Source organism: Dreissena polymorpha, chromosome 14 (genome assembly GCF_020536995.1).
Source record: "Dreissena polymorpha isolate Duluth1 chromosome 14, UMN_Dpol_1.0, whole genome shotgun sequence".
In the NCBI taxonomy this organism is placed as follows: Eukaryota; Metazoa; Mollusca; class Bivalvia; order Myida; family Dreissenidae; genus Dreissena; species Dreissena polymorpha.
This window is the reverse complement of record NC_068368.1, coordinates 55,906,026-55,930,977: the sequence shown is the minus strand read 5'-3', so window position 1 is coordinate 55,930,977 and position 24,952 is coordinate 55,906,026. Positions and strand designations below refer to the sequence as shown.

Below are 24,952 nucleotides of genomic sequence, written 5' to 3'. Positions count from 1 at the left end.
GGATAGAATGGCCTCTTGCCTTGGCAAAACAGCTTCTAAAAACGGAAAACCAACAAATATCTTAGAATTTGATCAATAATGCAGACAATTTATAAATGTCTTGTTTTTTGTTGATTTCGAATCTGGAAGATTTTTTACGTAATATTGTGGTACGAAAATCGGTATCGGATTTTGTGGTTGTAGGCCTAAACTTATTATAGTGATATGTAACCTTTTGGGATATCGGTAAAGTGCGAGCAGACGAGGTGTAAATACGTTAAAAATTAAAGCTAAAAGACTAAAAAGTTAGATCGGAATATCTTTTAATTTTGTGAATAAATGTGTTTCTGATGGATAACTACCACAACTTACCAGAATATTGCTCATGATCACACGTAAAACTTCTTTCTGAGAGCGAATGGAAAATGCGTTACGAATTCTGACAAATAAACAGTAGGGTGTCGTTATTGGAATACCGCGAGAATACTGGAAGAATAGACATGCCAACTATAATGTTTAAAACAAATAATTTTTTAACAAGCGTTTGTGATTTGTCAGGATAATAAAAACAATAAGATATTGAAAAGATCAAAGCAAATAAGTTCGACAAAAATCTAAGATTCGGCAATATATCTAAGACGGGTTATGTTCACGTAAATTGTTCACTATATGTAGTGAACCAGTCTTCGGCTTATACCCACTGAAGAGTATTCAAGGGAGATAATTGAGTAATGACTTAATTCTGGAACGGTTGCGAAGAAAAACAAATTATGCTAGAATATTAAGTGCGATTCGCTACACAATTATGATGTCATTGATATAATTTTTCCTGAGGTATGTATTTACATGTGATTTAGCATATGTCAAAGTTTTTTTGATTTGTTCAAGGTCATAAATAGCATCGCGAAAATATATGTCGCGTGGCAAATTTTTTTTGAGACGCATCCCTATATGGTATTCTTATGTAATTTTATGGTCTAAATTTCCATATGTATGAACGGTCAACGCCCGCTTCGCGAGCTTTTGCCCGTATTACATATAAAATAGTTGAAGTTCGATATCAATTTTTACCATGATCAAGCAATGACCCACTATATCATCATACATCATTGGAAAGATAAATGCATAATCATTTGAAAAAAAGGATGTCATTAAATTCTATACGTTGTAACTCAAAATATTCACCTTAGAATAGGCACACCGTTTTTGACAGCTGTGCAGGCGACCATTTAGGGCTCAAATAGTATGACCTACTTTCAAAGCCGGGAACCATCAACAAAACAAGTAGAGCATTGTGTACACACCGGTCTTACTGCATTATGTACACACCGGTCTTACTGACAATAACGTAGTGACGTCCCCATCTATGTACAGAATGCAAGTAGAGCACAAAAATGGCTTTTTTTTACTTACAAATATACCTTCAAAATGATACCTAAACATCCCATTTGCAATGTATTTTACAAATCCAATGCAGCATGCACTGAACAATGTGTGCTAAGTATCAAACTGACTGCATGTAACCCTGTTCCGGTTTTGGGGTTATGTGACCTGTAATGTAATGTAACCGTCGTAAAAGAGATTTCTTTAGTCTGGTTCCTAGCTTCGTTTGTAAACATATGCGAATGGCATAAGACCCAATGTCGCATTACGCGGGTCTTTTTAAATCTCGTTGCGAGTTGTAAAAGGCATATTTTAGCACAATGTATGTCGATATAAAATTTAATTTAAAAAAGCAAGCACAGCACACTGGAAAATAATGGTAGCCTATCCTGGCGTTTAGGAACGATTTCCAGACGTGCTAGTCGAGTACGCAAACATTTGTGGTAAGATAAATAAACGATCTTCTCTTGACGTGACATTAAACTATTTCGGTAGTGTTTTTTTTCTCATCTTGAAAGCAAAACTGTGTTTATCGAAAGTCAATTATGCCTTCCCCTGACGATTTAAATAGTGACCAAGTTCTGACCATGAAATTCTGCGAGATGGATTTTAACGCGGAATTGTAACTGGGACACAATTTGTGTCTATGTGTCGTTTGAACATTCAGAGAGTAGTCCGTAATTCCGTACATTGAACAGCGTTGCATTCTTTACGCTGCACACAGACAGTGATGCAGCCAAATTTCAGGGGATTTCTCTCCAATCAGCCTTTAAAATATTCGAATGTATTCATTCGTGCCTGCTGGCGACATGCAAAGGTCATTTAAGAAGAAAAGCTGGGTAAAACAGCCGCGCCGCAAAAGCGCACGAGTGTTTTATACCGATGTTATGGTAAGAGACTTGTTATAACACCGTGTGCAGGGGCGTAGGTAATGGGAAGGCAGGGGAGACGGACGCCTCCCCAATATATCGGCTAGTCGTCGTTATATAAATAAAACGTAAAATCCCCCAAAATCGCCGCCCCAAAACCAGTATTTTCGTAATCACGCGCCGTCAGTGCAGAAGCCATGTGTCCCCTCTCCTATTCTTAATTTAGTCGATTTATATACATAACTAAGAAACTGTGATCTATTATGAAATAACCGCATGCAACAAACATCACCCAATTTTCGTTTTAATTTTATTTAATGTAACTTACACCTGATTATAAAAGTAAAACTTTTTAATTACAAGCTAAATTTACTTTAACTGAATCGTGCGTGGTATACAACACCCTTTACAACATTATCCGTGTTTGTGACAAACATTAAAGTATCACTGATTAATTATCATACCAATGTAGTTTAATTGATTATTGCTTTGCCATTTTAATAATTGTTAGTTGTATATAAGACCAATCACACCTCTTACACATATTCATATATCCCGTGAAAAACACCGACCACAAGTGTAAAAGAGCCATTAAATGTGATAACCGTATATTCAGATTATAATTTCTATTATTATTACTTATAAACTACTTATAAACTACTGATCATATTACATCCTTCATCTATTTCTATATATTTTTGGAGGGGTGCGAGTTGACTTCGTAAAGTGCGAGTTGACCAGAAATGCCGTGCGAGTTGACCAAAAAACGTGCAAGTTGACTACCGTGCGAGTTGACTTAGGTACGAGTTGACCGGCACCCTCTGCTCCGAGGTTGTCAATAGTGATGTGTCAATATACCTTGTTAGGTGTCATAACCAGGGGCCCGGGTAAATGTCATTGCTTAAATTGTTTTATTGTTCTTTTCCGTGATTGCGCTGTCGGTGTTTTGATTAAGGACAGGCTATTCTTTTAATTTTAATTAATCGCTTTTATTCAAAGGTTACTAGTAGCTGCCATTTAACAATTTTGAGTAAATACACGCGTGGAAAACATTATTTTGATTGAAAATATTCTCGTATTGTTGCTTAATAATGTTTTTTATCACTATCATTAATATTTAACACAAAATGTATTACATTAACAATGTTATTCTTTTCAGAGTAGGGACCTTGCGTTCATTTTTAACATTACGCGAACAGTGCATGATAAATCGTGTCTTCAATCAACCAATAATTTGGCGTGGATTTAGTTCTTGGGACTTTAAAAATGAATTATGCCTTAATTTTTGTTTTTTTAACTTAATTTAATCATATTTATTCTCCCTGCTTCAGTATTTTAATAGTGCTCGAAATGTGGATATATTCTTTACCAGTCATGTCATATTGTATTGGTTGTTGTGTATTTTCATGTTATTTATTACAGTCTTCCCATTTCAGGTGTTAAACATGTCCATCAGTAATAAAATAATAGTGTTGTGAATGTAATGTTAATGTTATTATTTCTCATATCACTTGTTAAACTCCGTCATGAAATACATAAACATTTACTTTATTTTATGTTTTAATTAGCACGAGATTTGGAAAAGAAAAAAATAACTGTTGAGATTTCTGGGTCGTCGTCTGCGGCATTGGACACACTGATATTATGACAAACTGAGAGTGAGACACAAATCGAGCATTTATATCAACATGAACATTCCCCCAAAATGCACCATATTAATTGTAATTGTAATTTTTTTTGGAACCACGGGAGAGGACAACCTCTCTAACGAACCCCTTTATGTTCCCAGTACAGAAACTGTACCGCCTCCCCAATGCTTGGAGGTTATCTACGCCCCTGGGTAACAAGTAATGCATCAAAAACAAAGTAAGAGTAAACAGCGCTGTCTTTATGACTGCCTATTTCGTGAGAAAAAACTACTGCTTGCAGATTTATTTTTTTTATTTATTTTCATCAATTATCTTATTGTACATTTTGAATTGTATATGGTGTCCAAAAAAAGTTTTGTAAAGGGAATTTTCGTCATGAAATTATATTCTTAGTGTGATAGGTATTCGATATTCAAACAATATTTATTAAATATGATGACGATTGTCAATTTTTTTTAAACTGTTTCTCATTATACCATTTTCATAATATTTTTAATGCTTTCAGAAAGTCAAAAAAGAAACATGTTGTTATTTTGTCTAAGTTATCTCTATTACATAAATATGGGGATAAACAGTTCGCACACATTTCGTTATATATAAGCATTGGCAGTTAATTCGGACAACCGCTATGCTTTATACGTGTATATCTTTTGCTCGATCAAATTTAAGTGGGAATCGAACGGTTGGTGATGACTGACGTCGGACACAAGGGGTGCTCAGACCGGCGGGAACAAAAAAATATCTGGATGGCGCACCTGTTATTTGATTTTAACCTAGAGGATCTTTCTCATGCAGGACTGTACATTATTGCAAAGTGAATTCGCTAAAAAAGGAATCGAGTTTTTGCCGCCGCATTTAAATTCTGATTTCTGTACAGGTTGCCGTCCTATGTCTGCACAGGCTTTGCCCGACACCTAGATGATAACTGAACATTGCTCCGTGCCTTTCCTGGCACTAGATGCCAACACGATTTATTCGAAATCTGACGATGTTTTTACCGTATAAAACCTTCACCCGATTTACCCTTTCTCACTCAGAAGCACATTAAAAATGCCTATGTGCAAACAGCAGAACAGCCTGCGAGTGACTCCCAGTCTGTTCAGGTTTTATGTTGTTTGCTGCTCATCAGTATCTAAGGGTTGGAAATGAAGCCTTTAAATTTGAATTAAGTAAGTAAGGTATTTAATTTATTTTTACTTTCTATGGGACTACACATGCGTCAAAATACGTTCCTACGTGGTAAAGGGTTAAATATGTACCACCACTTCATCTGTTGAGTTGTTCAAATGGCGTGTTGCACTTTTCTGAGATGTGATCAGGTGATATGGTTAGGTGTGACTCTTGACTGTTCAGACCATTGGTTGTCGGGATATTGAATTGGATGTATGTGTAGTTGACAAGGTACATATGAAATTGTGTTACGCATGCTGTATCGGCGTGTGCTTTGCAATTGACACGGTCCTTGTGAAAAAGATACATAGTTTAGAATATGTTTTAGTTAATTGAAAATAATACATAATGAAGATGTAAAACTAGTTGTAATAAAATAGTTTTAGGTGACTAATTTACCACCAACGTATAAAAAACATGATGATATTAATGAAAAGAAGCATTACCTAAATACAAATTTATATATGTTTTGTATTCCGCATGAAAAAAGATAGGTATTAAACAATTTACATGTGCGCCTAAATGTGAATGTGTACTTATACGGATCGTTTTGAACTTTCAACATTGTCAATTATCGTAAATGGAAGGTTTTTGCGCTGCAACTAATTAGGAATAAATATAACACATTGTCAGTTCGAACACGTTTAAACTTTAATCAATAGATTTGGACAAAAAAAAATATTGGGGACAAATGATTTGTCTGTATCCAATATACGTCGCGGGTGATATCGCTAACATATTTTTGTTCAACAGCTGTCCGGGCATTAGGATAATGAGACACCATGGTCAACCGCTGAAGATCACCTGTACCAGTCTGAAGTGTGGATCGTCATCACTGCCATTGCTGTGAATACAAAGATAAGTGATATCATTTTTAAAGTTCAAATATGACGATAGACAGGTCTGTTTAAAGAGATAATTGTTATGTGCGATTGTCGTTGACTTTCTTTGGTAAGCATTTCTGCTGTTGGTATGCAGACAGACAACACTGTCCATTTGACTTGGTTTATAGAGCTAGGACGTTTTAACATTGTTGACGCTCAAACTCGGGCAAGGCTCCTCAGTTTACAGCGAGGGACACACTTTTTTGCCCGCAAGCGTAAACACACTGACGTGGGTCGATGGTGGTTGTGGAAATGGTGATGGTGATTGTGGTTATTGTGGTGGTGGTGGTGGTGATGGTTGTGATGATGGTATAGTGATGATGGCGGTGATGATAGTGGTGAATGTGATGGTTGTGGTGATGACGGTGTTTGTGATGGTGGTGGTGATGGTTGTGGTAATAGTTGTGAAGGTAGCGGTGATGGTTGTGATGGTGGTGGCGATAGTGGTTACGGGGGTGGAAATGGTGGTGGTGGTGATGGTGTTGATGGTGGTAGTGGTGATGTTGGTGATAATGGTCGTCATGGTGACGGTGACGGTTGTGGTGTGATAGTGGTGATTGTTATGCTGGTGTTTGTGATGACTGTGGAGGTGGTGATGATGGTGGAGGTTATGTTGGTGGTGATGGTGTTGGTGATGGTGATATTGGTTGGACGGTGGTGAGTTAGTGACGGTGTCGGTGATAATGATGGTGGAGGTTGTGGTGGTGGTGTTGGTGATATTGATGGTGATGAAGGTGATGGTGGTGGTAATGGTAGAAGTGATGGTTATTGTGATGGTTGTGGTGATGGTGGTTCTGATGGTGGTGATGATCGTGATCATTTTGATGGTAGTGATAATGGGTATGGTGGTGATGATTGTTGTAGCGGTGGTGATGGTGGTGTTGGCGGCGATTGTGGTGGTGGTGGTGGTGATAGATGTGGTGGTGATTGTGATACAGGTGTTGGTGGGGATGGAGGTGGTGATGGTTGTATTGGTGATGGTCGTTGTGATGGTGGTGGTGATGTAGATTGTTGTGATGGTGATGATGGTGATGGTGTTGAAGGTGATGGTGGTGGTGGGGATGGTGGTGGTTATGGTGATGGAAGTGGTGGTGTTGGTGATGGTAATGGTGGTGATGGTAATGGAAGTGGTGTTGGTGGTGACGATGGTGCTTGTAATGGTGGTGGCAATGTTGATTGTGGTGTTGGAAATGTTGGCGGTGATTATGTTGGTGCTTTTTGGGTGGTGGTGATGGTGGTGGTGAAGGTGATAAAGTCATGGTGGTGTTGATGGTGGTGTTGGTGGTGATGATGATGGTGTTGTCGAGATGGTGGTGGTGGTGATTTTGGTGGTGTTAGTGGTGGTGGTGGTGATGATGATGATGGTGATAGTGGTGTTGGTGATGATGGTGTTGATGATGGTGTTGAAGGTGATTGTTGTGGTTATGGTGGTGGTGGTATTGGTGATGTTTGTGGTGATATTGGTGATGTTGGTTGTGGTATTGGTGGTGATGGTCCTTGTGACGGTGGTGGTGATGATGGTGATGATGATGGTGGTAGTGATGGTGGTCGGGATGGGAGTGGTGATGATGGTGGTTATGGTGGTGGTGGTGGTTGTGATGGAGGTTGTTTGGTGACGGTGGTGGTGATTGTGATGGTGGCGATTTGGTGACGGTTGTGATGATTGTGATGCTGATGCATGTTCTCAGGTTACTATCTGTCGTCAAACTGTAATTTTCTCCGTCCAATCGGTTTCGAGAATGCTTATGAGGGCGGTATTATCTGGCAATTTTTTAGGATTTTTGATTGACGTCGGTCAATAACGTCAGCGTTTTCAGCAGATTGTTTAACACATAATTACCATTTACTTAATATAAAACGGTAATTAATACAGTACATTTAAGACAATGTAGGGCATCATTCTCACACCTTTTAACTCTAGTTACTTATGAACAGATAATAGCAAATGGTGAGCAATTGAATTCTTATGGCGAGTAAGTTGTGAAAACAACAACCTTTAACGAATCTACGCGGTAGCAATTCAATTTCAGTACATGTATATTTCGATTTTCTATAGCCATGTGTTAATATTTGCTGATTAAAGTCCTTCGTACGCATCTAAAAAATCCCGTGTTTTTATATAAGTGCGACATTTTTACTGTCGTCTGTCAAGTTCCATGCATGAAAAGCGTGCGTGTTGCAACAGACCAGGTGCTATAACTAAATATAGACGTGCAATCCAGTAAATGTAGTATTTTATGATGAAAAATCTAAATCGGAATAAATGCACACGATGAGAAAGTATCAGAAAGTATTGACCAATTTAAACTATAGAAAAAAATATGTTAATTTACGACTTCAACATTGCAGTAGATGGTACGTTCATAAAAAATATTTGTGACGGGTGGGAGAGTAGAGGAGTTACACGTTAATGTCAGTACATGGAAATGAATAAACAATGACATGGAAATACATTAAATGACGCATTAAAAAAAAAAATTTTTTTATGTGGTTTGATTGAGAATTAAATACACGTACAATGCTTTTTGATACCAAAACATTTAGTATTGTACAATTATTATTAGGATTATGTTGTGGTTCATTCCTTGTTTTCACTGACTTTTCTTTAGCGCAAACTTAGATATACCTTGAATTTTGTTTTATCTTTGTAATCATATATGGAGTTTGTGTGAATCCTTTATAAAATTATGAGAGATCGTTAATCCATCGCATTTTCTTCCTGATGTTTTTTTTTTCAAAATCTTACCACTGTAGACAAATAAAGGTAAAATAATGTGTAGCAGTTTTCGTGGACGGTCGATTGGCCTACGTAAAAAAATCGAATTTAATGTCCTGTGGCTGTAAGTAATATCAAATACGTTGAAAGAGCGAACACCTGAAGTGCCTTCAACGATTTGATAAACGAATGAATAAAATTGAACATAATGTAGTAAAAACGGGTTCAGTGCAACTGCGTTTAATGCGCATTATTTTAAGAAGCGTTTTTCCTTCAGCAAGATAAAATGAAACCAAAATGAATATGAGCTTCATCTTGTCATTGATAATAAAAAATGACAACACGATTATAATGTTTAACAAATATCTGCGCGCTGTCATTTTTCTCTTATTTTGTTTTATAAATTAATTTGGGAAAATAAAAATAGAAACAACTGAGCCGAATAATGAATCTCTGCTTGATTAAATACTTACTGTTCAAAACCTTGAAAGTCACATTTCCTATGGAAAAAATCCTCGCCCAGAGTATTTGTAGGTTCGTTTCTTTGTGAATGTCAGCAAATAACATTTCCAGTCTTGCACAACTCTTATAACACGTATAACATTAACAACTTAAAACCACAAATAGTGCGACCATGGCATCCGCGGTTGCCAGCGACGTCCTCTTCATTGGTTTTAACCCAAACCGGTAACGACGAATTTTCAAGTCGTCATTCACGATACCTTCTTTTTTTTCGGTATATATAAATCAACCAGTTGTTCATCTCATGCGTGATAAGTCCCTCGAGTTTCGCCAGTATGTGCGCCCCGAAACCTGTGTTTTCAACACATGTTCAAGTGCTGGATGGTACTTCTACACAACGTCATAACAGAATAACGTTAATGTGAAGGTGATCGTAAGAAATGAATATTGCAAACGACAAGTTTTAGCAGAATTTTGTTTGTTTTATCACTATGAAATAAACCAGCCTCAACATTTCATCTCCTTTTAAACTGATTTTCATATTTCGCTAAAACTGCACATCTGAATGACATTAATGTGTATATATGGTTTCACTAAGTCTAATTAATATGTATGCCTATTCTCTCTACAATCATCACAGCTAAAAAACATTTCGCAACAAATAATATGCTGTATAATCAACTTACATTTTTATCGCATAAAAATGTCTGGCAGTCTGCAACGTGTGTTTTGCATCACTGAACACAACACACATAATGGCGATATTCTCCATCTATGCCGAACAAATTTGATCTGCTATTTGTTATTGCCCATTATGTTTGTTACATAACGAAACACTTTAACATTAATACACCAGTAATAGCCAGTGTTTAGAGACAAAACATTTATCATACAATATAGATGGAGTAGATAAGGTTAGCTTGATTAATTGTGTAGTCGGGTTTAATACGACAATGCACGCCTGATGATGGAATAAATCAACTCTTTACCCGTCCGAAAACATAGCGCATACAACGATTCTAAAAAAAGTATACACGCAAGAAGTACTATCTACATGTCTTAGCATAAATCAACTGACTACAGAATAACATATTACAAAGTTTGTGATATCCTTTTTTAAATACTGATTGAAAAATATATATTAATCACAACATAAAGCTTAAGTGGGTCTAGACAACCGCCCATAAAGATGCCACATGAATATCTTTCGGGTCCTTACAGGACTTCTGACAGTTCTGATGATGAAGTAATTAGAGATGAGGATGTTGTAGAATGCATGGACCATGATAAGCAGAACACATGTCAAACTCATAAGCTGACTGTGTGGATTGTACTGAAGTTGTCGCATAGTGGGGTGTGCTGAGTTGTTGCTGCCAATTTAACACCACTTACACATAAAGGGAATACCGTATTTATTACACAAACACGTTTGTATGGCACACACGTTTTATGGCAATTATGCTAATTGCTGACAAGTGATTTTCTAAATCTCATTCTTCTCTAAAAATGACGAATGTCCTCGTTAAATAACTTAAACCTATTCTACGTATAAGCTCAAGTTGTCTTTTTTTTTCGTTTTAAACTAAATGACAGTTGATTTGGAAAACAGGTTTCAAAAATATTTTTAAGCGTTTTGAACTTTTTTAGGAGTGACTGCGCATTTCACAGTCATTTTTTTCCACATTAAGAACCTTTTTTTTCTCCTTTGCCAAAATGTCGAAATGTTCCCAAAACATACCAGCAATTGCAAATTGATCCTAACTAAATGTATATGCATTTCACGTGCCGAAAGGTTAACCATTTTTCAAAATATCGTAAATACTTCCACAATGTGGCGTGATTAAGCAAAGCACTAGTCGACGAATCATTCTGTTTTTATAACTGCCCCTATAATGATTTCAAAGCAACACATTTATTACTTGTTCAACTACAAGCCAATGTATTTATTTTTTCAGCATTAGCAATACCATACCCGGATGAAACTCAAATGAATGTTTTCTCATATTGCTATTCTTTAGACGTTAGTGTCTTTGGAAAGATAATTTATATTATGGCAACCAAATCTAAACGAGCCCTAAATAAATTAATTCGACTATATCGAATATGTTGAATATATTGATCCATTAGGTATTGTAAGACCAATTATGAGAATAATTAAAGCATTAAATAAATACACAAGCTTTTTTAAGCTGCTTTGATCATTATTCATTTGCGGAGTTGTAAGACATGCTGATGTACATACATGAATGTTCCCATCAGAAATTCGTTGAAAACCAATAATAACTTTGTCAGTTATGATGAATGACGCCATGCCCTAGTTGGTAAAAGATAAAATAGTAGATTCGTTCGCATGATGGCGGGTTGACGGTACTCGCGACATTATTGAGATTGATTTGAGCTGTTCAAAATTTCTTCGGAAGAGATTGTAGAGTATTTTGTTTCAGCGATACATTGGGGAGTCGTATAGCCAACGCCAATATAGTAATTGATGTACAACAGTAGTCGGAAAAATATCATAAATTAATATTTTGCATTGGAATCAATACATTTGTCTCGCCCGCGGCGGAAATTACCCGGTACCTAACAGTAGAAGAAAATAATGATTACCGTAATAACTCTTAGTTTTCGGACACTTATTTTTTGGACATCCCTGTTTTTAGCCAAAATATTTTTTGTGACTCTCATTTTTTGGGTCTTCGCACATAAAAAAATACTCTAGATTTTTGAAAAGTTTATTTTACAATGCTATTGTACAAGAATTCTGCCCTGTTGCGCTTATCTGGTGGCATTTGATCATGCGTTTTTTTCAACCGAATTACGTCATAAAGCCTGGCAGACGAATGCTTTAATGGGATGGACCATTTCATATGTGTTATTGGGTAAATAACAATGTATACCTGTAATAGACAATTGTTTCACCGAACAGCTTAAAAACACAAATAAACGTCAATTATACTATTTTACTAGCACGTGCTATTATCCATTGAAAAAAATCGGCGCTATACACATTGCATGACGTATCCGATTGTCAAACGCAAATTTTTAGAGTTTCTCTTCATTTTCGAACATCTGTAAATTTGTCTCCAAATGTTTCTATATCAAATTCTTTGAAAACATTTTGAACCGAGATTTTCGGACACAAAACATGTAATCATTTTAAAGGTTCATAAACTTTATTATTACATTTATTATTAATATATATTTTCTAACCGCTTCCTTACTGACAATATGCTTATTTCAAACTGTTATCCGAGCTTAAAAAATAGTTCACTAGCCGTAAAACAATTCGTCAACAATTCAGTCAGTAAACGCTGGAATGACAGGTTCAGGCTTTTAATCGTAAACCGCAATTTGCATCAATCTAGATTCCATAAACTAAATTTGTTAATCAGAAATTTGCATTTTTTTTATGCACAAAATTGCCTTAACATGAGGTGCGTGGTCAAGCTTGCTGTGCAATTTCACTCACATGCTTTGTTGTCATTCATGTGCAGTGAAACAAAATGTTTGAACACGGACCCTGACATTTGTGAACAACATTAGGTCACGTAGTTCTTTATTGGAGAAGACGTATTGTTATTAGGGATGACTGCTTCTAAAGTTTAAGCAAATTTCTCAAAAAAGCAGCGCTTAACTAATAGCATATACAGTGTAGTAAAAATGAAAATGGAAGACATGGTGTTTTTATTCATATCAGAGTCAAATAAATGTTGTTTGATAAATGAAGTAATAATAATAAGATTTAAAAAAAAGTGTTCCGCGATTGGCAATCTTACTGTACTTTAAACCGAAATACAAATATAATAAGACGTTAAAAACATTCAGGGTTTTATTAAACATTATCAAATACACGTACACACTGTTCTAGAACACTTTAGATAATCATCATCCGAATAACACGTGCTCACACAAATGGAATGAACTGATGTTTTATCAATCAATGACAAACGAATTAAAAGTGCGAGCCTCAATAGAACTGGAGGTATTTTTTATTGGGATTTTTTTTTCTCTCGCCTCGAGGAACGTGAAAAGAGCGCTGTAGTTACCACAAGTGACATTCAACCGTATCAGTGATGATACAGTTGGGCGATATTTCAGCAATTGTGCAATACATTTATCAAGTGATACGTTGTTTTTGTAATAGTAACATAACAATTGGAATTAAAGACGAAGGTTATACATTTTAAGAACTCTGAATTCAATTTAATAAATACTTTTGTGCATTGACAGGAGAGAAAGTATATTGATCGATGGGAAAAATGGCTTTTGATTGAACATTGTATTTTTCTATAACATTTTACATCTTTAAAAATACAACTGTATAATACTTGGACGGTGTTTTAGAATTATTGGATACAATTGAATAAATTGGTCTTCAGACATTTAAGAATACAAAAATAGACAACATGAATGCCAAGCGTGAGGTTTTAGGAGCGTGGGGTGATGATAACAGACAAACCTCCAAGCTTAAGAAGCTCATTCGGCCACTTCTGGTTGTTATGGCTTTGTGTGGATGCTATAACTTTAGCGATATTGTGTATATTAATGTTGGTCACAAAAAAAACGTCAAGACAGTTTTGTCGGCAACTTTCAGAATGGTGTATTTGTTGATAATGTTTGTGGTTTGCATAAAGTACGGAGTCGCAATTCACTATGTTTCGTCCGAATATAAACTTTTTGCTGTCGAGTGCTTTCTTGTCAATATTAGCATCGTTACGTTCTTCGTTGCTTGTTTTAAAATGACAAATCGAAGGTATGGTAATCTTGAAAAAAGTTTTAAAACGTGGGAGGATGATATTGTTCCCGAATTCATGGCCATGGAACTACGATGTCAAGATAGTATGATAGAAGCTAGAACAAAATTGGTAGTGATTGCAGCATTTGTCATTACAGTCATCAACGTAGCTGCTGTTGCAGTACTGGTTGAAATATACCCTGAACTTGCATGGATACATTTATTTCCACTACCTTACACCACTTGGACCAATATTGGCTTTATTCTATTAATATTTATGATCTGTACCGTGTTTATTGTCACTCAGGCTTACACGGTCGTTCTTTCGAGAACTCTAACTATACTCTTCAAGATACTTTCAGAAAAACTCGAGCAGGATATCTGCTCAAATGGATCCAAAATTCCACCAAATTTTCAGAGACTGCGCTTGCTTCATTTGAAGCTTACAAAACTTGTAGTCGAACTTGACAAAGATCTAGGCTGGTTTTACGCCGCTAACTTTGGGTACGGGACGGGACTCGGAGTGTTTACGCTCTACCAGATCACGAAAATTACTATGGACACGCACTTATTGATTGTAGTCGTGGTCTGGTTACTTTCATCTCTGGCAGTAATTGGAATCGCTGCAACCTTTGCCGCCTTGCTACATGACGCGGTAAGCCTTATACGACGGAAACATATTGATATTTCTGTTTAAACTTACACCGATGTCATTTTGATGTTAGGTGTGATATTGCTTTAAAATCCGATCAAATTTTACTGAGTGAGCCAATAATCTCAAGTGAAATTCACAATTATACAAAATCATATATTCCTAGCATGTTATTTTAAGAAAGTTTAAATATATATGGATATGATAACGGTTGTCTTATCAAACACAGCGTTAATGTATATAAAAAAAAAATTCAGCTTAAACAAACTCAATTCTTAATATTTTAATTGAAAAAAAAAATTGATGTCACCAAATCAACTTTTTGTATCCAAACAACAGCTTTTGACATCAGGACACATTTTGTGTTATATTTTGCTATAAAGAAATCATAGATATAAAAATGTTTGTATTTATATTATGAAATGAAATTGTTGATATCAGAAATTCCTTGCATTTTTAATATAACATAATCGATTTATTTTAGAAAGGCTTAGTGTCAGCAAGGCTTAACTTTCTCATGTAAAAAATTGCTTATTTTATATGAAATGATTTTCAATTATTCATATTTCGTTTTTTTTATTATTAGGAAATCATTTTTTTATTTCACAAATTCAATGTTCTTATATAAGAAATTATGATCGAATTTATGAAAGCCAGAAAGAAACAATATACATTTATTTACTAAAAAAACGTCTAAAATTGTAAAATGGTTCCACATAGGCTTCAAAGGGATTTGTGATACTTTATTTTACTATTGGTAATGATAAAAGCAAAATGCTTGTATATAATGAGATATTTGATTGGTTGGAAAAATGAGCGTCCGCGCTTTAACCGAAACGTAAAATAAATAGGACATTTGATCCTAACTGCGACAAATAATTTAGTGAACCATATATTTTGATTTAAATGAGATTGAAGAGTTTTCGCATCAATATTACATAATAATATTTAAAAACACGTACATGAATTAAGAAACAAATACTGTTACATTTCAAAGGCCCATGGACCACTAGAGCACATATATGACATAAAGGTACAGGACGTGTCGGTGGAGAAACTCGCTGAGGTATATACACATGTAAACTTGTATATTGTTGTTTATATTTCTGCATACCAAAGAAACTCCTCGACATGTGTATTAACTTTGTTTTTATGTGTGCTAAGAGTGTTTTCTTTCTCACTTCCTTTCACCAGGCATTTCACCAGTTTTTGTTTTATACATTTAAACGCTTTATGTATGAATTAAACAAAAAAGTCTCATGCATCATATTTGTTCATAATAGACATGCGGTGCCGAGATGGTCTAACTATATATTACATCAACCCTCCAAGATTGAGGACTATACAAAAAATCAATTGTGACTCTCGGCAAAAATAGCAAATAACCATCGAATTAACGATGGAGATCATATATTTAGAATGGATAAATGAACTGCCTGTGATTATCAACGATGCATAAAAACGTTTTAGATACCAACAACATATTTATTAGTAATTACTCATTGGATGTATGTCACGGAAACGAGTGTTTGCAAATTTTTATTGTTCAGCTTACTCGCATGTTTAAAACATCTGACAAGATTATCGTTAGAAAATGGGATAAAACAAACATGGTTTCATTAATATGTTAGTGGATCTGTGTATAATCAGATTCATATATTGCTATATTATGTTTGTCTTGCTGTACAGTTTATTGAGACAACATGGAACTTATATGGAAATTACAAGGTAAATATATTAATATAAATTAAAGTAAGTTAAAAACATCAATTACCATTATCTGTGCTTGTTTATATTTTTATGTTTTTTTCCACAACTGCATCTGATGCGATTTTATGTTTCTCACAACACCAGGTATTTACGGAACGCTTTTGCCCTTATTTGCCTAAACTGTGCGTTAAAATACCCTTTTTGAAAGTAATGTGCCATGCCCCTTTGCCCTCCTGGAAAAAAACACTACTTATATTAAGAGTCTTTCGAATGATCTTTAATTCTTCGTTCTCAGTTGAACCTGTTCCTGTCAAAGCTGACGGGGAACCAGATTGGGTTCACCACTTGTGGCCTCCTCACTATCACTAAGGAGTTCATTCTCACGGTCAGTAGTTAAAACAAGTCAAATAGGTTCATTTTATTTTATAAGCGTAATAAATTGTTATGTTATGGCTTAGAATTAATTGTAAATTCCTGGAATGGATTAAGCAACTTGAATTAAAATATGACCTTCAGTTCAGCTTAGCAAGCTGCATTACGTGAGTTGAATAAATGCCAATCGTTTTGAATGATTGAACTCATGTTGATTATATATGTCCGTTAACAAATCGTGTTATACGAAACCTTTTACTTACTTCAGATTGCAGGAGTGTTTCTTACATACTTCACTGTACTGTATACACTGTGATGAGGCCTTATGTTACTTCAACATCGAGATGTGAGAGAATCTTCAGAGACGATGACTGTTGAATAACATGAAATGTGGATGCTACATAATTTTTGTGTTTAGTGCAGCAATAAGTAAATGAATTATACAACGACTATATTTACACTGTACTGTGTACACAGTCGATAATTGTTTGGTTCAATAATCCCTTTGTAATATTATTTTGGAAATGCACTGTTAGGAGCAAACTAAACATGTAATAAGGACCATTTTACATTAAAATTGGGATCGACATTTATGTGGTAAAGCAATGTCGTCGATTTAGGTCCTGTGCGGCAATGATAATTGAACATTGTCAGTCGAAAATGGTATCATGTCATATGCGCTTGTAAATGAAACATACACAATAACAGTTAGAATCTAACAGCAATAATTGTTATTTTAAGGTACACTGTATATTGCTTCGCCAATAATGCACGTCAATAATTACGATCGCAGAAAGCATCAAACTAAATTTAACAGATATGCAAGACCGGTCAATATATTTTTGTTTTCATTTTTGGCCGACCAAATTTGGTATGACAAAATGTACCCTGTGTATTTCATGTAACACCGTCTCCCGTGTGAGGACACAACTCTGGAATTTGAACAATTAATATAGGGATAATTCACGTTTTCGCGCACTTGGGCCAGAACGGATTTTTCGAGCGCCCGCAGATGATCATGTCCGAGAAAATGCGTATTTCGCTATTATTGCATAAACAAATCACACATAGCAAAATAATTTTAAATAACATTGGAAACAATATGTCTTGTTCATTCGACATCGACAAAATAATTCGATTATATCATATGACGTCATACAGTTCAATGTTGTGTTTTACATATGCCTCACTCGGTCATCATCAGAAATGACGAGGCTTTACCTTCGGATAGGCAGTTTTCGATTTAAAATGTGATTAAACAGTGGATAAATGCAAATTTGAAATGCAGCCGCGCAAAGTAAGAAATAAGGAATTATTTTGGAATTTACTGGTCGTAACGGATAAATATATCGTCAGAATAAGTCATTGTTTTCATAGATATTTCTTTCGTACAGGTCTATCTTATTTCGTTCCAACTAAATTTTCTAAAAATTAATACTGCCCACATATTGTCATTGAAGTATTTCAAGCATACAGCAGGAACGTTGAAGGTACGTTAACACTTTCATTTACAGTATAGTCTTTTGAAAGTGTTTAGTCAATAACCTTAACTTCATTGACGTTGCCAATAAAATAAAGCTGTTGTCAAGAGAGTGCATATGGTATAATTTTAAAAGTGGATTGAAATATTCATTGCCTTTATCCCTGCATGCATGAGAAAACTGGTGCTCATTCAATTCCCCATTTATGCTTGGAAAGTCGTCGAAGGCTGGAGTTATTAACAAAGTTCATAATAACTTCATTGAATCCACAAAGAAGAACTTAAAGAAGACAGAAGTCTTAGGGAAGTAACTGCGCGTGGACCACTTAATGGATATGAAAAACAATAACAGGGCTTGAACGGCACGTGAATCGCCTTGTTAATACCCGATTTCTCCTGATCACGCCCTCCTTTTGCCAAGTGTCTGCACCCCGCCAGAGGGCATTATAGATATAGAGTTTATGCAATAATACGTTGTAGACACTTACAGTGATAAATCCTCATTAAAAACTCCGTATCAAACATGTTTTCATTAATTTGAGTAATCTAACTCTGTTGAATCTGTGGTATATGTGCTAATGAGCAAAGCATCACATGTGTCAATGTAGGCCTCTGTCAGAAAATGACATAGTGTTCAATCGCCAATATAATATGACGTAGTGTTTGCTTGTTATTTAACAAATATTCGGGGTTTTTCCTTTAACACATATCAATAAGTAAGTGAAAACATGGTGTAGCTAGCACTATGCTATCTTTATCTAGCGCTTGAGATATGTTATGTTGATGGTCAAATAAAACTACTATATCTTCATGGCTAACAAGATTTATGCTATTATGCACCAATCCCAATCACCAATAAGAGCTTCGCTTTCTCTATCCTGATTGCACATTCCGGAAAGAGAAGAATTCGTTAAGCGTTGTTAATAAATGAAAAACATTATTTAATTTCACATTGAAACACAAACACATACTTGCATGTACGACCAGAAGGTTAATGCGCGATACGCGCGTAAGATGTGTGTGTGTTTTGTGCGGTCAGGTGTACTTGCGGTCATTTGACGATTGTGTCAGTGTGTTTTGCGAATATGCTTTGATCGGAGATTCGTGTTGTGAATCAATTTTCCCTTATTCTAACCGAGTGATTTTTGAGTAAGCAATAAAGCAAGTTTTGATCAAAGTGTAAAATGGCGGAAGTAAGGGTAGAATCTGTTGAAGACTATTTAAGCAGGAACATAGATCGTCAGCAATAAAACAAAATGTGCCGATCATGCGATTCTTAGATTCCATTACATTCCGTTATTTAAATAAGCATAAAAACTGCTTTTGATATAATTATTTATATTTAATCAAAATATTACGGTTTTGTAAGTATTAAAAATTAATGTTATTTTTTTAAAAGATACTTACATATCCGAATTCATCCGTTTAACTATACATGTTTTTGTTTGTGCACACAAAACTATCCTACTTCTGGCGTTATAATGACTCACAGAAAATGAGCCTTATTGACAAAAATAGCCAGTAGCTAAAAGTCACTGGTGTTTGATATTCACACTTTTTCTAGTTCTCCGTTTTATACTTTTTTGTCTGTATTGTATTGTATTGAATTGAATTCTATAGGTAAGTGGTCTCTACCTATAAATAAAAGACTAGCTTTTGTTAAAAAGAAATATAATGTTAGTGGAGTTTTATTATTCTTATATTTTATATGAACTGAATATTCCAAATTTAATGTCACATTTTTTTTCTGATTCCATTCAACATATTAAATGCGTTCGTTTTGTTAAATTGTTAGTGTATTTACTAGTATAATCATTCGTGATATAATAACTAATTGACATCGGTAATGTACAAGCCATACAGTGATAAGGGCACGAATTGACACGATACTAAATAGATGCTTTACTTTTGACACGCAAGAATATGTGATGAACATTTATTAAGTAACAACAGGCGCAATTAAGCTTTAAGTTTGTGCCAGATTGTGATGTAAAGAACTCACGCGCACGGAAATTACTGTATGTTTGTAACGAGTAGCACAGTAACATAAGCAATTGTCATATACCAACATGAACTTGTAATTTTTCGACAAGGAGTTGTAATAACGAATATGCAATTGTCGTTAAGCAATTTGTAATAGCTATTTAAAAACACGACATTCTCTTCCAGTTATAGTGTTCTTTTGTTTCTTTTATACAATGATGAAAAACATGTTCGAGTATGATCAATTGTAAAACAGGCGTATCAAGCAGGAAATATGTATCGAATACAATCGTGCCACAGTTTGGTAATAGACATTTTTTATGTTGGAACGAGCCTGTGCGTGTTAAGTCTCTTGGCTTCGCGCTGACTGAACTCTTGATGCACATATTAATAAGCTTTATACGGTGACTCCACCTCCCCATTTGAACGCATTTTCCTTCAGCCACACTGCATTGATAAAACGGACTTTTTCGACGCAAACTTATTAATTTTTCAGTTTCACCTAATCATCATGCCTATTTGTTGGTTCTTTGAAGCCCTCCTGTACTGACCATTTGGGTAATTCCAAGCCAGATATTCGAGGGAGCCTGTAGAAAATGGTCGCTTGTGTTTTTGTAAAGCAGTGCTTTCGTGTTACCGTAGCATGTCACTAGACATAAATAATACTGAAGTTGTATAAAAAGGTAATTTTTACCTTTTGCGTAGGCCGTGAATCAATTAATGTAAATGAAAAACATGTGTTCTAAGACGTGATGTATAGTTTTTTCCATTACGGTTACCAACTTATTTAATAACAAAACGCCATGTCACATCATAACATTGAAATCGAATAAAAGCTAATGGGGGCTTATAGCTTTTTTTCCATTACGGTTACCAACTTATTTAATAACAAAACGCCATGTCACATCATAACATTGAAATCGAATAAAAGCTAATGGGGGCTTAAAGCACGCATTTCCGATGTCATCATTTGCTAATGGTTGTTGTTCGCTATTTGCGCCTTGTTTTTTTTACTTTGAGCAGGTAATCACACAGGTAGTTAATCAAGTTGCATAGTTTTCTAAGCATTAGTAATTAATACTTTTTTTTACATCCCTGAGAGATAAAAACCCAGAATTCCGATGATGAATGCGATTGATTGTCCGCGTAATCTTTACCAATTTTAAAACAAAATGAAAATAATTATAAAAACAGTAGACAATAATATGTTTTCGATATGCTGAGTTGAACTGACTAATTGGTAAATAAAAATTAAACAGATATGAATGAAACTTAACTTAACTTAACGTCCTTAGAGATTATCGTTTGGAAGAGAGATTTTTTTTAAAGGTTATGTACAATGATAACTTTTAACATATTTCCTTTTCCATAAAAAATAATCAATTTGTTTGGACGAAAAATGCGTAAGTCTCAAATAACCATAAAGTAACGAGTCGGAAATGCCGTCCTAGGTTTGCATGTACACAGGCTGATCTAGGACAACGCTTACAGTTGCAAAAGTCAAACTATATTGTTGTGTTAAAACAGAGAACTTGGTTTTGAAATTGATTGTGAACATTTACTCTATCTTCCTCTGTTTGAACTGTGTCAAATATTTCGAAAGATAGCACTCGCCAGCACCCGTTTTCGGAAAATGGACTTTACACGGTTTACATTTAAATCCATTGGGAGGGATCGCATTTATTCGTTGAGTGCATTATTATTTCTGCTTGCATCTGCGTAATAACTAAGACTTATGAAGCTGAAATTCGGTATCGCTATGCGTATGTGTTAATATAGCGATAACGTAATTAAAGTTATGTACAATTTTTAAAGACATTCGAGATATTTGTAGGTAGGAAGTTAGTTTTTTTTTACTGTATTTTAATTTTTATTTAAATAAAGCACAACAACACAGATGTGTTTTAGATAGAAGTGTAGTTGTTTTCATATATGTCTATATTCTGAGGAAAATATCACTGATGTGCGTTTTTAACAATTGAGTTGATAATGTAATGGTTTCGAGCATTAGAATTTCATATATAACCAAATGTTACATATCGTAACTTTAAAAAGATCTAATCACACAACATAGCCTGCCGAGTTTTCATATCTGAAAATAATCGGATTTTGCGGCTTCCGTTGAACAGAAACGACTTCCAAATTGAATCTTAGCCAACAGTGATAAATAACACATAAACAATCATTAAAAAAATCATAAACGAAGAGTCGACATTAATTTAAGAGCATAATTGGGATAATTAAAATATCGATTGCAAATTTAACTGTTCTGTACTGTACCGTCGAATAGATTTTAGCAAACGATTTTCTGAGAACAACAGATTTAATTAATTCTATGACTTAATTTAGAGCCTTATGGTTATTTACCGTTTCTAACTAAAGGATATATAATTTCTTTAAAATCACAGCATTTAAAAACAACAAAATGTTCAGGTCTTTCAATTCATTCAAATATATTATTAAAAGGAGTATGAGTAAGTAATTTGCCCATATACAATACGTCACGTAAAGCTATGTTAGCTAACATAAATGTTAAGTGCATGAAAATTCCAATTCCAATTAGCAACAGAGTTTTGTATTTTACAGTCTGTGCTATTGGATATATAAATACCGATTCACCAGGAATAAGATGTACAATAGCCTAAAAAGGATTCTGGGGGCCGTTTCATCAAAGATCGTACGACAATCTTAATTTACGACCTAATTTTGGAGACTGAAAATACAAAAGCTGTTCATCAATATGCATTCAAAATATAAACCATATGTGAGAAAACAATGAAATGAATAGATATACGGAAAAAATAATTAGTAGTATTATTACTTGATGTTAAGTTAAAATGCGTCTTTGAAATATGTGTCGTATTCCAATTTTGTCGTACGATCGTTGATGAAACGGACCCCAGATCCATATTCCCAATAAGTTGTATTATGCATATCAGGGATGAACTGTGTGTCATGCAGACAATCTTTATTAGCATTTAATTCTGTTAAGAGTACCACAAAATGTGTTTTACCAAAATAGCATGGCAATGTTCTCAGAACGGGCACACACTTTTAGCCGCTTAAACACATGAAAGCTCTCAATCGACAGAGATTCAGTTCTGCAAACAGTACCTTTAAGAAAAATATGTATATTTTGTCTTAAAGGTCTCTGTGGTTCTGCACACAAGACATCGTTACACATTATCATCTTTCTGTTAATTGAATGCAGGTATCAAGTTGCTAATTCTAAATACATAGACAAATTTATGTGACAAATTACATTACACATACTTTCAATTATAAGTAATTAATCGTTTTCAATATTTGATTTTATGATCAACGAATAGTGTTGTATAAACACAATTCTGACAACTTTAGCAGGTACGTTTCCCATTCTTAAATTAGCATTATTTTCAAGCATTTTGTTCGTTGAGAAAAAAGCGTTTAATACACATGTTTCTTTGACAAGAATTACAGGCTCTACAAGTATGTTGTAGTCTCCATCCTACGCTTCGGCTACGAGACCTGGACGCTTCACGCGGACACATAACGCAGGATAGAGCCATTCGAACATTAATGTCTCCGAAGACTGATCAGCATCTCCTAAACGGAGCACAATACCAACGAGTACGTACGGAACACGACTGCAACACTTGTTGGTCCACAAGAGCCCCTACGGTCGAACAACGAACAATTGCCTGGTTTGGACACGTCACCAGGCACGACTCTCTGTGCCAGACTGTTCTCCAGGGCACGCTAGAGGGAGGTCGACGTCGAGGCCGTCAGAAGAAAAGTTGAATAGATTATGTAAAATAATGGACATAACTTCGCATGGATGAATTATTCTCAGCAGCACACAAAAGACCTGGCTGAATGAGGATTTATGTATCGTCGTCCCTCATTCCCCTCGAACGGCCAAGCCAGTCAAGGGATTGATGATGCTGCTGCTGATGATGATGGTGATGATTTTTGTTTTCAATAAAATGCATGAAACTCACTGAAATAGCTATAATTGTATGTGTATTAGAACATAAATATTATTATATGCGAGTTTGATTATGCATATTGCAATATTACAAAAATGGCAGTTTTTACAATCACTATTAAAACAAATTCAGACCATGTTAATTTAGTGTTTTGACAAAGTTTATTCGGTAATAAAACCATAAAATAGGTACTTTCATCTAAGAAAAAAACGACAATTAATTATGTTCACGTGATGGCAAAGTATTAAATCGTTAAATATCGGAAAATATTCACAGTGGTCTAACATTTGCAAAATTGCGGGAGCGCGAAAAGTATACGAAAAATATAATACTCCCTAAAACAAATATTTTCGGAAAAAAGCACTTTTATGAAGGATCTTAGCTACTATTACGTTATCGCTATATATGCACAAACGCAAAGTTGCGCCTAATTCCAACCATTTCAAATCTCTTTATTCCGAAGATATTCTCTTAGGCCGCCGATATGACCCCTTATGTTTTATTTATGTGTTTATTCTTTTTAAGTGTTAAGTAACACAAAGCACATCGAAATCGTATACTTTCTACTATTTTTATTATAATTTCCCTTGCGTATTCAAATTTATAACATGACGACACGTTCAAACTCAATAATAATCACCGGATTCATGGGTTTTTATGTCGAAGGGAAGGTCTGAAAACAAGTTTTTATTTGCTAATAGAGAGAAAACTGCGCGACTGCATTAACTACATAACGTGTGCTATTGACTGTTTAAAATCAAATACAAGCCGCAATTAGCGTACAACAAACATAAGCTGTATAATATAATGATGACATCGGAATTGCATGCAAGAAATCCCCATTCGTTCTTTTTCATGTAAATGTTTTGATGTCCTGTGACGTTTTGTTTGCAATTTGTTGTGACCAATAACGACAGAACCCATATAAAACGTACAGTGA

General features: G+C 34.9%; 1 protein-coding gene across 1 annotated transcript; it reads left to right on the top strand.

Annotated features, from left to right (window-relative positions):
• Positions 1-6,620: 6,620 nt before the first annotated feature.
• On the top strand, positions 6,621-7,550 carry LOC127857383 (uncharacterized). Its single transcript, XM_052393779.1, has 2 exons — positions 6,621-6,761; positions 7,344-7,550. The coding sequence occupies exons 1-2, from the start codon at positions 6,621-6,623 to the stop codon at positions 7,548-7,550; spliced, it is 348 nt and encodes a 115-aa protein (XP_052249739.1).
• The last annotated feature ends 17,402 nt before the right edge of the window (positions 7,551-24,952 follow it).

Bases quoted from the DNA above. Each gene is read 5' to 3' on its own strand.
- LOC127857383 (XM_052393779.1), top strand. From the start codon at position 6,621: ATGGTGGAGGTTGTGGTGGTGGTGTTGGTGATATTGATGGTGATGAAG. The intron at 6,762-7,343 runs GTAGTGATAATG...ATGGTGTTGAAG, and splicing joins TGATCGTGATCATTTTGATG to GTGATTGTTGTGGTTATGGT.